At 43.5% G+C, this 12,928-nt stretch overlaps 1 protein-coding gene across 2 annotated transcripts in view; it reads right to left on the bottom strand.

The window, feature by feature from the left end:
* Positions 1 to 1,906: 1,906 nt before the first annotated feature.
* The window catches only part of LOC138960324 (uncharacterized), a 38,132-nt gene continuing 27,110 nt past the window's right edge, over positions 1,907 to 12,928 (bottom strand). For both annotated transcript variants that reach the window (XM_070332184.1, XM_070332183.1), the window contains 5 exons: positions 6,346 to 6,603; positions 5,803 to 5,991; positions 4,825 to 4,939; positions 3,749 to 4,449; positions 1,907 to 2,285 (listed from right to left, as the gene is read on the bottom strand). In XM_070332184.1, the coding sequence (XP_070188285.1) occupies positions 1,974 to 2,285; positions 3,749 to 4,449; positions 4,825 to 4,939; positions 5,803 to 5,991; positions 6,346 to 6,603 (1,575 nt within the window). In that variant the 3' untranslated portion in view covers positions 1,907 to 1,973. The remainder of the gene's footprint in view (positions 2,286 to 3,748; positions 4,450 to 4,824; positions 4,940 to 5,802; positions 5,992 to 6,345; positions 6,604 to 12,928) is intronic.

The raw sequence follows: 12,928 nt of genomic DNA, 5'->3' as shown, positions 1-12,928 counted from the left end.
TCTGTAGATGATAAGAGAACAAGGATTGTCTCAGAAGAAACGACGAAATGTTTCAGACCGGTAACTTCATTTCAACATTGCACTACACAATGGACGTTCTATGTGACAGGAGAGTTTGCTGATTTTGTGTTAAACATTGGTGATTGGAGAGATCGTCTGCAAAAATCAGAGATAGGTCGCTTCAGATTGCAGCTTCTGGAAATTTGCAAGGTTTGCTGCCAGTTAAAGAACTGGATTTTACACGTAATGTATGTCATGTACAGTAAGCAACAACAAAAACACACACAAAGCAAATTGCATCGTCTGTCGACTAGCCACAGACACAAGCCTGGCGAGGTATGCGTGTACTTTATACACGTGGAAGAAACCGGAACCATGCGTCTTTGTTATTGCCGATATCGTTTGGATATCGGCAAAAATGGCCAACTTTCGTAGCGTTATGCTTTGATGATCGGAAAAGGGATGTGTGAGACCATCCAATCACAGCCCCCGAATTCCCCCACGTGTCCATCAGAATAGCTATATATATTAGATATTATATATTATATGAAGAGAAGTTGAAAATATATGGTGTGCACGTGGATAAGTAACACGGACACAGTCATGTCACACAAATAGCTTATGCACCGATAGCAATAAAGCACAAACATTTTGAATTTTGAAGAATAAGAAAAACAATTAACAAGTAGCTCTATCCCGCATCTCCCCCCCCCCCCCTTTCCCCGTCGCGATATAACCTTCGTGGTTGAAAACGACGTTAAACACCAAGTAAAGAAAGAAAGAAAGAAGAATAAGAAGACACAAAAAAAGGGGGGGGGGGGGGGTCGAGAGAGTGTGAGAGAGAGAGAGAGAGTGTGTGTGTGTGTGTGTGTGTGTGTGTGTGAGAGAGACAGACAGACAGACAGACAAAGAGAGAGAGAGAGAGACAGAGACAGACAGAGAGACAGAGACAGACAGAGAGACAGACAGACAGATTCAAATTCAAATATTCCGAGACAGGGGGAAGCCCGGCACTTTGTAATTCTCCCTTCATACAAAACAATTGAGTAAATGGGGGAGAAACTGGTCATATCTTTCTAGGCTTTGGAGTAGAACGCTAATGGGACAGTAGTGGGGGGACAAGAGAACACGCATCAACAAATGGCTTGCAACAGCTGGGGCAGACACGACAGCAGCACCGTTATTACACGAAATGTCCCTCTGGAATCATCGCCTATTTTCATCGGCTCAATAGGGCGCCGAGGGAAAGGTTTATTAAATAATCCAAACATATTGTTTTTTCGCAGTGTACACACAAAAAAAGAAGTTTTTACCGCTCGGAGTACATTTTTGCACGCACAAACGCACACAACGATAGACACACAGACACAGACACTGACATTGACAGACAGACAGACAGACAGACAGACAGACAGACATTCACTAACACACACACACACACACACACACACACACACACACACACACACACACACACACACACACACACACACACACACACACACACACACACACACACACACGGAATGAAGATCGAGTTTTCTGACTAACACAGAGAAAAGCAATTTATGGAGAGTTATGAAGCCTACATCGGGCACTTGTAGTATTTTCCATGTCACTGGTGTTGACTCTGTGAAGTCTACTAACTAGGTAATAACTGAACTACGAGTAACGTTCATGTTCAATGGAAATGTCCAAGCGCGACTGCAAGGGGGTTGAGCAGCAAACATCAGTGTGACCTGTTTTCCACAGCATGACGCTCACTGTTTTCCACAACCATTCCATAGCATGACGCTCACTGTTTTCCACAACCATTCCATAGCATGACGCTCACTGTTTTGTCACAAAGTCAACTTACGTCGTCAACGTAAAAAGTGAGAGAAAGGGGGATGTGGGGGGTGGGGGGGGGGGGGGGTGGGGGAGAAATTTTACCAACAATAGCCCAACCCTGCATCAAGGAGCACGTGAATGTACTATTCCGTATTCTCACTACCCGAGTCACCACTCCGCGAGGTGTCTTTGTCCTTCTCGCTGTCGTTATTTTCATCCAGTCTGATGTCATCGATGTTTCTGACGTCAAACACGCGTATTCGTGACGTCACGCCTTCGCTTTGCAGTAGCGCCACCCTGTGGCAGTCCGGAGTCATGGCTAGGTGTGTAACTCTCGACTGAAGCCTGAAGGCGCAGAGTTGCTTTTTCTTGTTGATACCCCACACGGCCATGACCCCCGCTGACGTCACATAGGTCAGCACGCGACAGTCACGTGATAAGATGTGGTGCTGGAACTGAGATTTAAAGAAAAGGGAATCCTGTTAAAATGACGCATGAGTCGTCCAGAATGACGTAATAGAAGACTAACAACTGTCTGGGAAGTGCAATGTGAAGAAAATTAAATAAACAAGTCGCGTAAGGCGAAAATACAATATTTAGTCAAGTAGCTGCCATTTTTCAGCAAGACCGTATACTCGTAGCATCGTCAGTCCACCGCTCATGGCAAAGGCAGTGAAATTGACAAGAAGAGCGGGGTAGTAGTTGCGCTAAGAAGGATAGCACGCTTTTCTGTACCTCTCTTTGTTTTAACTTTCTGAGCGTGTTTTTAATCCAAACATATCATATCTATATGTTTTTGGAATCAGGAACCGACAAGGAATAAGATGAAAGTGTTTTTAAATTGATTTGGACAATTTAATTTTGATAATAATTTTTATATATTTAATTTTCAGAGCTTGTTTTTAATCCGAATATAACATATTTATATGTTTTTGGAATCAGCAAATGATGGAAAATAAGATAAACGTAAATTTGGATCGTTTTATAAATTTTTATTTTTTTTTACAATTTTCCGATTTTTAATGACCTAAGTCATTAATTAATTTTTAAGCCACCAAGCTGAAATGCAATACCGAACCCCGGGCTTCGTCGAAGAATACTTGACCAAAATTTCAACCAATTTGGTTGAAAAATGAGGGCGTGACAGTGCCGCCTCAACTTTCACGAAAAGCCGGATATGACGTCATCAAAGACATTTATCAAAAAAATGAAAAAAACGTTCGGGGATTTCATACCCAGGAACTCTCATGTAAAATTTCATAAAGATCGGTCCAGTAGTTTGGTCTGAATCGCTCTACACACACACACAGACAGACAGACAGACAGACAGACAGACACACACACACACATACACCACGACCCTCGTCTCGATTCCCCCCTCTACGTTAAAATATTTAGTCAAAACTTGACTAAATATAAAAAGATTAGCTGCAAGAAGCGTGTACGCTCGTTCCAACATGCAGCGATTAAAGCGCTTCTAAATACCCTAAAGTGCTTCTCGTTTAACATGAAACAAACTTACATGTGAAGAAGAGAGAGAGAAAGAGAAAGAGAGAGAGAGAGAGAGAGAGAGAGAGAGAGAGAGAGAGAGAGAGAGAGAGAGAGAGAGAGAAAGTGAGAGAGAGATACCCACACACACACACACACACAGACACACACACACACACACACACACACACACACACACACCCACACACACACACACATCACACACACATCACACACACACACACACACACACACACACACACACACACACACCCACACACACACACACATCACACACACACACACACACACACACACACACACACACACAGACACACACACACACACACACACACACAATCTGAGAAGCAACAGATACAAACACAGATACAGATGCTAAATATTCCAATCCCAAACAGCTGAAGCTCACCTCGTCGTCGTCACCCAGCGAGGATCGAACCACCAGCCTCTTGGTAAGAAGATTCCACACGCACAACGTCTTGCCACAGGAGCTCGCGATCACGTGACTTCCTGTCGCGCATGTCAGCAGCTTTACACCGGAAGCGTGCGCCGGGGCGAAATGATCCCACAGCGTGGAGCTCAACACTGGCTGGTTCTTCACGGGCTCCAAGCCCTGAGCGGTGAAAGCTGTGGTTACTTTTAGCGACTCCATGGCCACCATTAAAACCAGTCCCCCAGGCGTGCCGAGGATGATAGCGTCGCTGAAAGCTATGCCGACGGCAGACGGTCTGAACGGAATCTCGCGTTCCCTGAGAACGAAGTCTTGTGAAGGCTTTCTGGGGCTGGGGGACCTGTCGCTCGATGTCCTGCTGGAAGTGCGTCCGCTTCGGGCTGACAGGCTTCTTGTCGACCTCTGAGTAACGACCTCCGACCTCTGAGTAACGACTTCTTCGTCGTCTCCTTCTTCTTCTTCCTCGTCCACGTTTATTTTGAAAGTCCAGACGTACATAGTACTCTCCTCGTTTCCCCTCGGCATGAGCAGAACGCACGAAGTAAGGTCGTTGGTGAAGTTCAAGGTCGAAGCGAGTCTGATAAACGCCACGTCGTCTGAGAGCAAGAAGCGGTTGAGTTCATGGCCGTTCACCAGACTCCAGTACACCAGGGTCACTTCTGCAAATTACGAAAACTGTGATACCATATTGATAAACTCCTCTCTAGATAAACAAATATGTCGGACAAAAACCTACTTTCATTTTCATTTTTCTCCTGATGGTATTCATCAATGCCCTTTCGTTCTTGCTCTCACAAATATGCACAAATGTGCAGTAGTTTAAAACTTCACGGACTCCTTATCCAATATATTCAACAAACATTGCCACTTTGCACAGGAAGCAGCAAAACTATAGATTGTTGGTAAATGTATGTGCCCAAACAAGATAGTTTACACGGGAAAAATGTGTCTTTAAACAGTTTGTTGGCCGGGAAAATCCCTGTTACCAGTCATGACTATTATGTATAAGCATAAGATGAAAATACGCCACTGACCAGAGAGCTGCTTGCAACAGACTTGCACCATGAGAGAGCCGTTGCTGCTGATGTGGGTGACCACTGACTCCTTCAGCAAGATCGGCTGCTTCTTCTTCTCGTCCACGTACTGCACCTGAAACAAGCAACGTGGGTCACTGCAGCGCTTGGGAAAGTGGGGGCAAAGGACTCTACTTTAGCTTTCTTTCCTTGTATTCTAACCTTTCATATGCACCCTGTACCCCCTTCTCTTGTATTCTTTCCTGTTTGATGTGTCCACCGCTTGAAGGTGTTTCTGTTTATAATCATATTTTTTCCTTCAGTTAGTCTAGCGGCTCTTTAGACTTAATCCATCTGACTTTACATTACATGAAAACAGTACTCTCGGGAACACTTTCATTTGAAAATGTTGCATATTGGAACTGTAGCTGATGGACACCTAATTCTTTGGATAGTTAATGATTTATCATCACTATGAAAGGGGACCCTTCAACAGGAAATTTCCTGTAGTTTACAGTTTGAAATCTGAAAATACCAACAACCGGACAAACCTACCGCCTGAGGTGTAGTCTGAGGTGTAGTCTGAGGTGTAGTCTAACAGGTTTTCGTCCTGATAATACCATCGTCTTTGCATACTCTGCATACTGGCTCCCTGCATTTGCATAGTAACTACCATGTGTGTGTGTGTGTGTGTGTGTGTGTGTGTGTGTGTGTGTGTGTGTGTGTGCTTGTGTGTATGTGTGTGTGTGTGCTGCGTGTGTGTGTGTGTTTGTATACATGTGTGCGTGTGTGTGTGCTGTGTGTGTGTGTGTGGGTGTGTGTGCGTGCGTGTCTACATACATGCGTGTGTGTGTGTGTGTGTGTGTGTGTGTGTGTGTGTGTGTGTGTGTGTGCGTGCGTGCGTGCGCGTGTGTGTAAGTAATGGCTACGATTGGTTTCGCCAAGGATTGCCGGTTTGGAAAACAGCTATGGCACACTCATTATTGCAAGATCACTTACGGCTACAGTCTTGCGGTTGTTGGGCTCCCTGACCACAAGACACACAGCCTGGTCATAGAAGACGGACTTCAGGGACTCCACTGCAGCCCCGTCCTCCACAGGGCAGGGGGCAGCTCGCACAGACAGCAGGGATCCGTCATACAGGCTCCAGCGAGCCAGGTCCCCGTGCTTCGTCGCTGTCACCAGAACCTGCAAAGTGCCAAGCATGAGACGAGTTTATTGTGTAGTAGTTGTTGGTGTCGGTTAACTTTTAGCTAGCTGTGTCGTTTTTGAGCACTAAATTCCAAAACAGAATCCATTCAAACTGCGACGTTGAACAACTACATTTTATTCCTAACCGAACAGATATGAACACTATCAAATGTTCAGCATGGCAACTGGAATAGCTACAACAGATTCAAAGTCAGCCTATGACACTCTTTTCCATTCCACAAATTCCCCATCTCGCTAATTGCCCAAAAATATGGGCCAGTAAGCAAAGGCACACAGATATCAAAGCCCCTCAGAGAAACAAACACCACAAACAAAAAATCCAACACTTACATCGCTCAGATCGCTTCCCGTGGACAAAGCACAGACATCGGTACAGTCCGCAAGACACCCAGTCACCATCCACGACTCCGGAGACTGCAAGACAGGGTCCATCCCTTGGAGGGGCGCGAACAGGTCGGAGGGCGGGTGCTTCTTGTAGAAGGCGGAGATGTCAGGTCCGTTGAGGAACATGCGGTCGTTGCGATGTTCCTTGAAGTGGTTGTAGTACACCCCCAGGTCCAGCTTGGGCTTCTCCTCCCTCATCAGATCCTGTTTGGTAAGAGTCAATGTCATCATTTTCACGAGTTCTCACTCATAACGAGCTATGTGGGAACAAAACCATGCAGTTGTCATGGTTTGGAGCTTGCAGTGAAAAGTACACTGTCAAAGGTAAACCCAGTAAGGATGTTTCTTTTCTCAGTTGTACTATCTCGTTCTGAGATTCGTGTTTTCGTGGTCAACGATTGTAAACATTCAAGCCCCCCCCCCCCCCCCCCCCACCCGCCTCGGTCAATAAAGACACAACATATGACGATATGCTCCTTTCGGATCGACAAAAACGGCTTGTTTTTAAACAAGCACATCAGACATTATGTATTGTCCGCCTTTAAACAAAAATAAGTAACCATACACAGCAACAGTAAGCATACACAGCAACAGTAAGCATACACAGCAACAGTCAGCATACACAGCAACAGTGAGCATACACAGCAACAGTGAGCATACACACCAACAGTGAGCATACACAGCAACAGTCAGCATACACGGCAACAGTGAGCATACACAGCAACAGTAAGCATACACAACAACAGTGAGCATACACAGCAACAGTGAGCATAGCATACACAGCAACAGTAAGCATACACAGCAACAGTAAGCATACACAACAACAGTGAGCATACACAGCAACAGTGAGCATACACAGCGTACACAGCAACAGTAAGCATACACAGCAACAGTAAGCATACACAGCAACAGTGAGCATACACAGCAACAGTAAGCATACACAGCAACAGTAAGCATACACAGCAACAGTAAGCATACACAGCAACAGTCAGCATACACAGCAACAGTCAGCATACACAGCAACAGTCAGCATACACAGCAACAGTAAGCATACACAGCAACAGTAAGCATACACAGCAACAGTCAGCATACACAGCAACAGTAAGCATACACAGCAACAGTGAGCATACACAGCAACAGTCAGCACACACAGCAACAGTCAGCATACACAGCAACAGTCAGCACACACAGCAACAGTAAGCACACACAGCAACAGTAAGCATACACAGCAACAGTGAGCATACACAGCAACAGTAAGCATACACAGCAACAGTCAGCATACACAGCAACAGTGAGCATACACAGCAACAGTCAGCATACACAGCAACAGTCAGCATACACAGCAACAGTCAGCATACACAGCAACAGTGAGCATACACAACAACAGTGAGCATACACAGCAACAGTAAGCATGCACAGCAACAGTGAGCATACACAGCAACAGTAAGCATACACAGCAACAGTGAGCATACACAGCAACAGTGAGCATACACAGCAACAGTAAGCATACACAGCAACAGTGAGCATACACAGCAACAGTGAGCATACACACCAACAGTGAGCATAGCATACACAGCAACAGTAAGCATACACAGCAACAGTAAGCATACACAGCAACAGTCAGCATACACAGCAACAGTCAGCATACACAGCAACAGTCAGCACACACAGCAACAGTCAGCATACACAGCAACAGTCAGCATACACAGCAACAGTCAGCATACACAGCAACAGTCAGCATACACAGCAACAGTCAGCATACACAGCAACAGTAAGCACACACAGCAACAGTAAGCATACACAGCAACAGTCAGCATACACAGCAACAGTAAGCATACACAGCAACAGTAAGCACACACAGCAACAGTCAGCATACACAGCAACAGTCAGCATACACAGCAACAGTAAGCATACACACCAACAGTAAGCATACACAGCAACAGTAAGTATACACAGCAACAGTGAGCATACACATCAACAGTGAGCATACACAGCAACAGAGAGCATACACAGCAACAGTAAGCATACACAGCAACAGTAAGCATACACAGCAACAGTAAGCATACACAGCAACAGTCAGCATACACAGCAACAGTAAGCATACACAGCAACAGTAAGCATACACAGCAACAGTAAGCATACACGGCAACAGTAAGCATACACAGCAACAGTAAGCATACACAGCAACAGTCAGCACACACAGCAACAGTAAGCACACACAGCAACAGTCAGCATACACAGCAACAGTAAGCATACACAGCAACAGTGAGCATACACAGCAACAGTGAGCATACACAGCAACAGTGAGCATACACAGCAACAGTAAGCATACACACCAACAGTAAGCATACACAGCAACAGTAAGCATACACAGCAACAGAGAGCATACACAGCAACAGTAAGCATACACAGCAACAGTAAGCATACACAGCAACAGTAAGCATACACAGCAACAGTAAGCATACACAGCAACAGTCAGCATACACAGCAACAGTAAGCATACACAGCAACAGTAAGCATACACAGCAACAGTCAGCATACACAGCAACAGTAAGCACACACAGCAACAGTAAGCATACACAGCAACAGTAAGCATACACAGCAACAGTAAGCACACACAGCAACAGTAAGCACACACAGCAACAGTAAGCATACACAGCAACAGTAAGCACACACAGCAACAGTAAGCATACACAGCAACAGTCAGCATACACAGCAACAGTGAGCATACACAGCAACAGTCAGCATACACAGCAACAGTCAGCATACACAGCAACAGTAAGCATACACAGCAACAGTGAGCATACACAGCAACAGTAAGCATACACAGCAACAGTGAGCATACACAGCAACAGTCAGCATACACACCAACAGTAAGCATACACAGCAACAGTGAGCATACACAGCAACAGTGAGCATACACATCAACAGTCAGCATACACAGCAACAGTCAGCATACACAGCAACAGTGAGCATACACAGCAACAGTGAGCATACACAGCGTACACAGCAACAGTAAGCATACACAGCAACAGTAAGCATACACAGCAACAGTAAGTATACACAGCAACAGTGAGCATACACATCAACAGTCAGCATACACACCAACAGTAAGCATACACAGCAACAGTGAGCATACACAGCAACAGTCAGCATACACAGCAACAGTAAGCATACACAGCAACAGTGAGCATACACAGCAACAGTAAGCATACACAGCAACAGTCAGCATACACAGCAACAGTGAGCATACACAGCAACAGTCAGCATACACAGCAACAGTAAGCATACACAGCAACAGTCAGCATACACAGCAACAGTCAGCATACACAGCAACAGTCAGCATACACAGCAACAGTAAGCATACACAGCAACAGTGAGCATACACAGCAACAGTAAGCGAGAGAAATGCAGAACAGGTCTCCTGGCAATGTAGACAAAAGGAAGCATTTAAAGCAAAAAACGACTTGGACCACCCTTTGTTTTGAGAGCATGAAATGCTATTATATGTGCCTGACATGTTTCTTTGCGTTCGAAATAATTAAATATGGGGATTCCCCTGATGATAAACTGTTTCATGGCATGCCTGAATACTAGATTCGATTTTGGGGTTGGAATATTAACACTGTGCAATCGGAAAACTTTCAAGGCATTCTTCCTTCACTTGAAATGTGAAACCGCAATGTCATCACAAATTCCCAACCTTGGGCAATTAAAGATTCTGTATTCTGTATTCTGTAAAATCATCTAAAAATGACAACAGTTTAAATGGGATAATGGCATCATCCAGCTTGGAGACATACACACAATAGCCAGCATGGCTGCTTTCTGTGCAACGCACATGTATAAAAAAATGTTTATTGTGCAGAGTGCAAGAGGTTTCAGTTCTCACTCTGCACCGGAAGCAGCCAAGCTGTACTTGTCTGCCAGGTGTCAAAGTGGAAGGATGCTCATTAGTCATGTGTCATTATTCAAAGTGGAAGGATGCTCATTAGTCATGTGTCATTATTCAAAGTGGAAGGATGCTCATTAGTCATGTGTGATTATTCAAAGTGGAAGGATGCTCATTAGTCATGTGTGATTATTCAAAGTGGAAGGATGCTCATTAGTCATGTGTGATTATTCAAAGGGGAAGGATGCTCATTAGACATGTGTGATTATTCAAAGGAGAAGGATGCTCATTAGACATGTGTGATTATTCAAAGGGGAAGGATGCTCATTAGACATGTGTGATTATTCAAAGGGGAAGGATGCTCATTAGTCATGTGTGATTATTCAAAGGGGAAGGATGCTCATTAGTCATGTGTGATTATTCAAAGGGGAAGGATGCTCATTAGACATGTGTGATTATTCAAAGTAGAAGGATACTCATTAGTCATGTGTGATTATTCAAAGTGGAAGGATGCTCATTAGTCATGTGTGATTATTCAAAGTGGAAGGATGCTCATTAGTCATGTGTGATTATTCAAAGTGAAAGGATGCTCATTAGACATGTGTGATTATTCAAAGTGGAAGGATGCTCAGTAGTCATGTGTGATTATTCAAAGTGGAAGGATGCTCATTAGTCATGTGTGATTATTCAAAGGGGAAGGATGCTCTTTAGACATGTGTGATTATTCAAAGGGGAAGGATGCTCATTAGACATGTGTGATTATTCAAAGGGGAAGGATGCTCATTAGTCATGTGTGATTATTCAAAGGGGAAGGATGCTCATTAGTCATGTGTGATTATTCAAAGGGGAAGGATGCTCATTAGACATGTGTGATTATTCAAAGTGGAAGGATGCTCATTAGTCATGTGTGATTATTCAAAGTGGAAGGATGCTCATTAGTCATGTGTGATTATTCAAAGGGGAAGGATGCTCATTAGTCATGTGTGATTATTCAAAGTGGAAGGATGCTCATTAGTCATGTGTGATTATTCAAAGTGGAAGGATGCTCATTAGTCATGTGTGATTATTCAAAGGGGAAGGATGCTCATTAGTCATGTGTGATTATTCAAAGTGGAAGGATGCTCATTAGTCATGTGTCATTATTCAAAGTGGAAGGATGCTCATTAGTCATGTGTCATTATTCAAAGTGGAAGGATGCTCATTAGTCATGTGTGATTATTCAAAGTGGAAGGATGCTCATTAGTCATGTGTGATTATTCAAAGGGGAAGGATGCTCATTAGTCATGTGTGATTATTCAAAGGGGAAGGATGCTCATTAGTCATGTGTGATTATTCAAAGTGGAAGGATGCTCATTAGTCATGTGTGATTATTCAAAGTGGAAGGATGCTCATTAGTCATGTGTGATTATTCAAAGTGAAAGGATGCTCATTAGACATGTGTGATTATTCAAAGTGGAAGGATGCTCAGTAGTCATGTGTGATTATTCAAAGTGGAAGGATGCTCATTAGTCATGTGTGATTATTCAAAGGGGAAGGATGCTCATTAGACATGTGTGATTATTCAAAGGGGAAGGATGCTCATTAGACATGTGTGATTATTCAAAGGGGAAGGATGCTCATTAGACATGTGTGATTATTCAAAGTGGAAGGATGCTCATTAGTCATGTGTGATTATTCAAAGTGGAAGGATGCTCATTAGTCATGTGTGATTATTCAAAGTGAAAGGATGCTCATTAGACATGTGTGATTATTCAAAGGGGAAGGATGCTCATTAGACATGTGTGATTATTCAAAGGGGAAGGATGCTCATTAGACATGTGTGATTATTCAAAGTGGAAGGATGCTCATTAGTCATGTGTGATTATTCAAAGTGGAAGGATGCTCATTAGTCATGTGTGATTATTCAAAGTGGAAGGATGCTCATTAGTCATGTGTGATTATTCAAAGTGGAAGGATGCTCATTAGTCATGTGTGATTATTCAAAGTTTGCGCATCATTTTCTCTGTTGTAGAAAGAATGGTTTTGTTGACAAATTGACTCATCGATGTGTTAATTGGTTCATCAGACGACTGATTCGATGGCTGGCTGTTATAAAGCCACACTTGTATTCGACACCAAAAGGTTCAGGATAACCAACTTATGTAGATCGGTAATACTCTTGTCTGTAAACATGTACATCCCAACCTTGACACTACACTATAATCTAGATAAATCCTACGCCAGTTGTAAAAATATTTCTCGCCGGATATAATAAACATGTTGCAGCGTTATCCAAAGTTTACTCAGGGCGATGTGTAAAAATCATGATCGATTTTCCCAGAGTGGATCCTCTTCAACAAACAGTATGTTTATTTTGTGCATATTGTGCAGACAATTTATGTACTGACATAGCCTACCATCTAGTCTAAAAACAACCTCCTTTCCTTAAAAAAATATAAAAAGTACAGAATGCATTATATAAAGTTTATTTGCGGTGACCTTGGCAAAGAAAACATCCACGTCCAAAAGACAACAGCCAGGCTAACTGACTGTACGAGAATGTCCGTTGTTATCACTAATACTGAATTTGATATATTCCTTCAGGTAAACTGTTTTTAATCGACAAAACGTGTAATTTATTTGGACGTGTGTGACATG

Source organism: Littorina saxatilis, linkage group LG2, assembly GCF_037325665.1.
Source record: "Littorina saxatilis isolate snail1 linkage group LG2, US_GU_Lsax_2.0, whole genome shotgun sequence".
NCBI classification, from domain to species: Eukaryota; Metazoa; Mollusca; class Gastropoda; order Littorinimorpha; family Littorinidae; genus Littorina; species Littorina saxatilis.
This window is presented reverse-complemented; position numbering and strand designations above follow the sequence as displayed.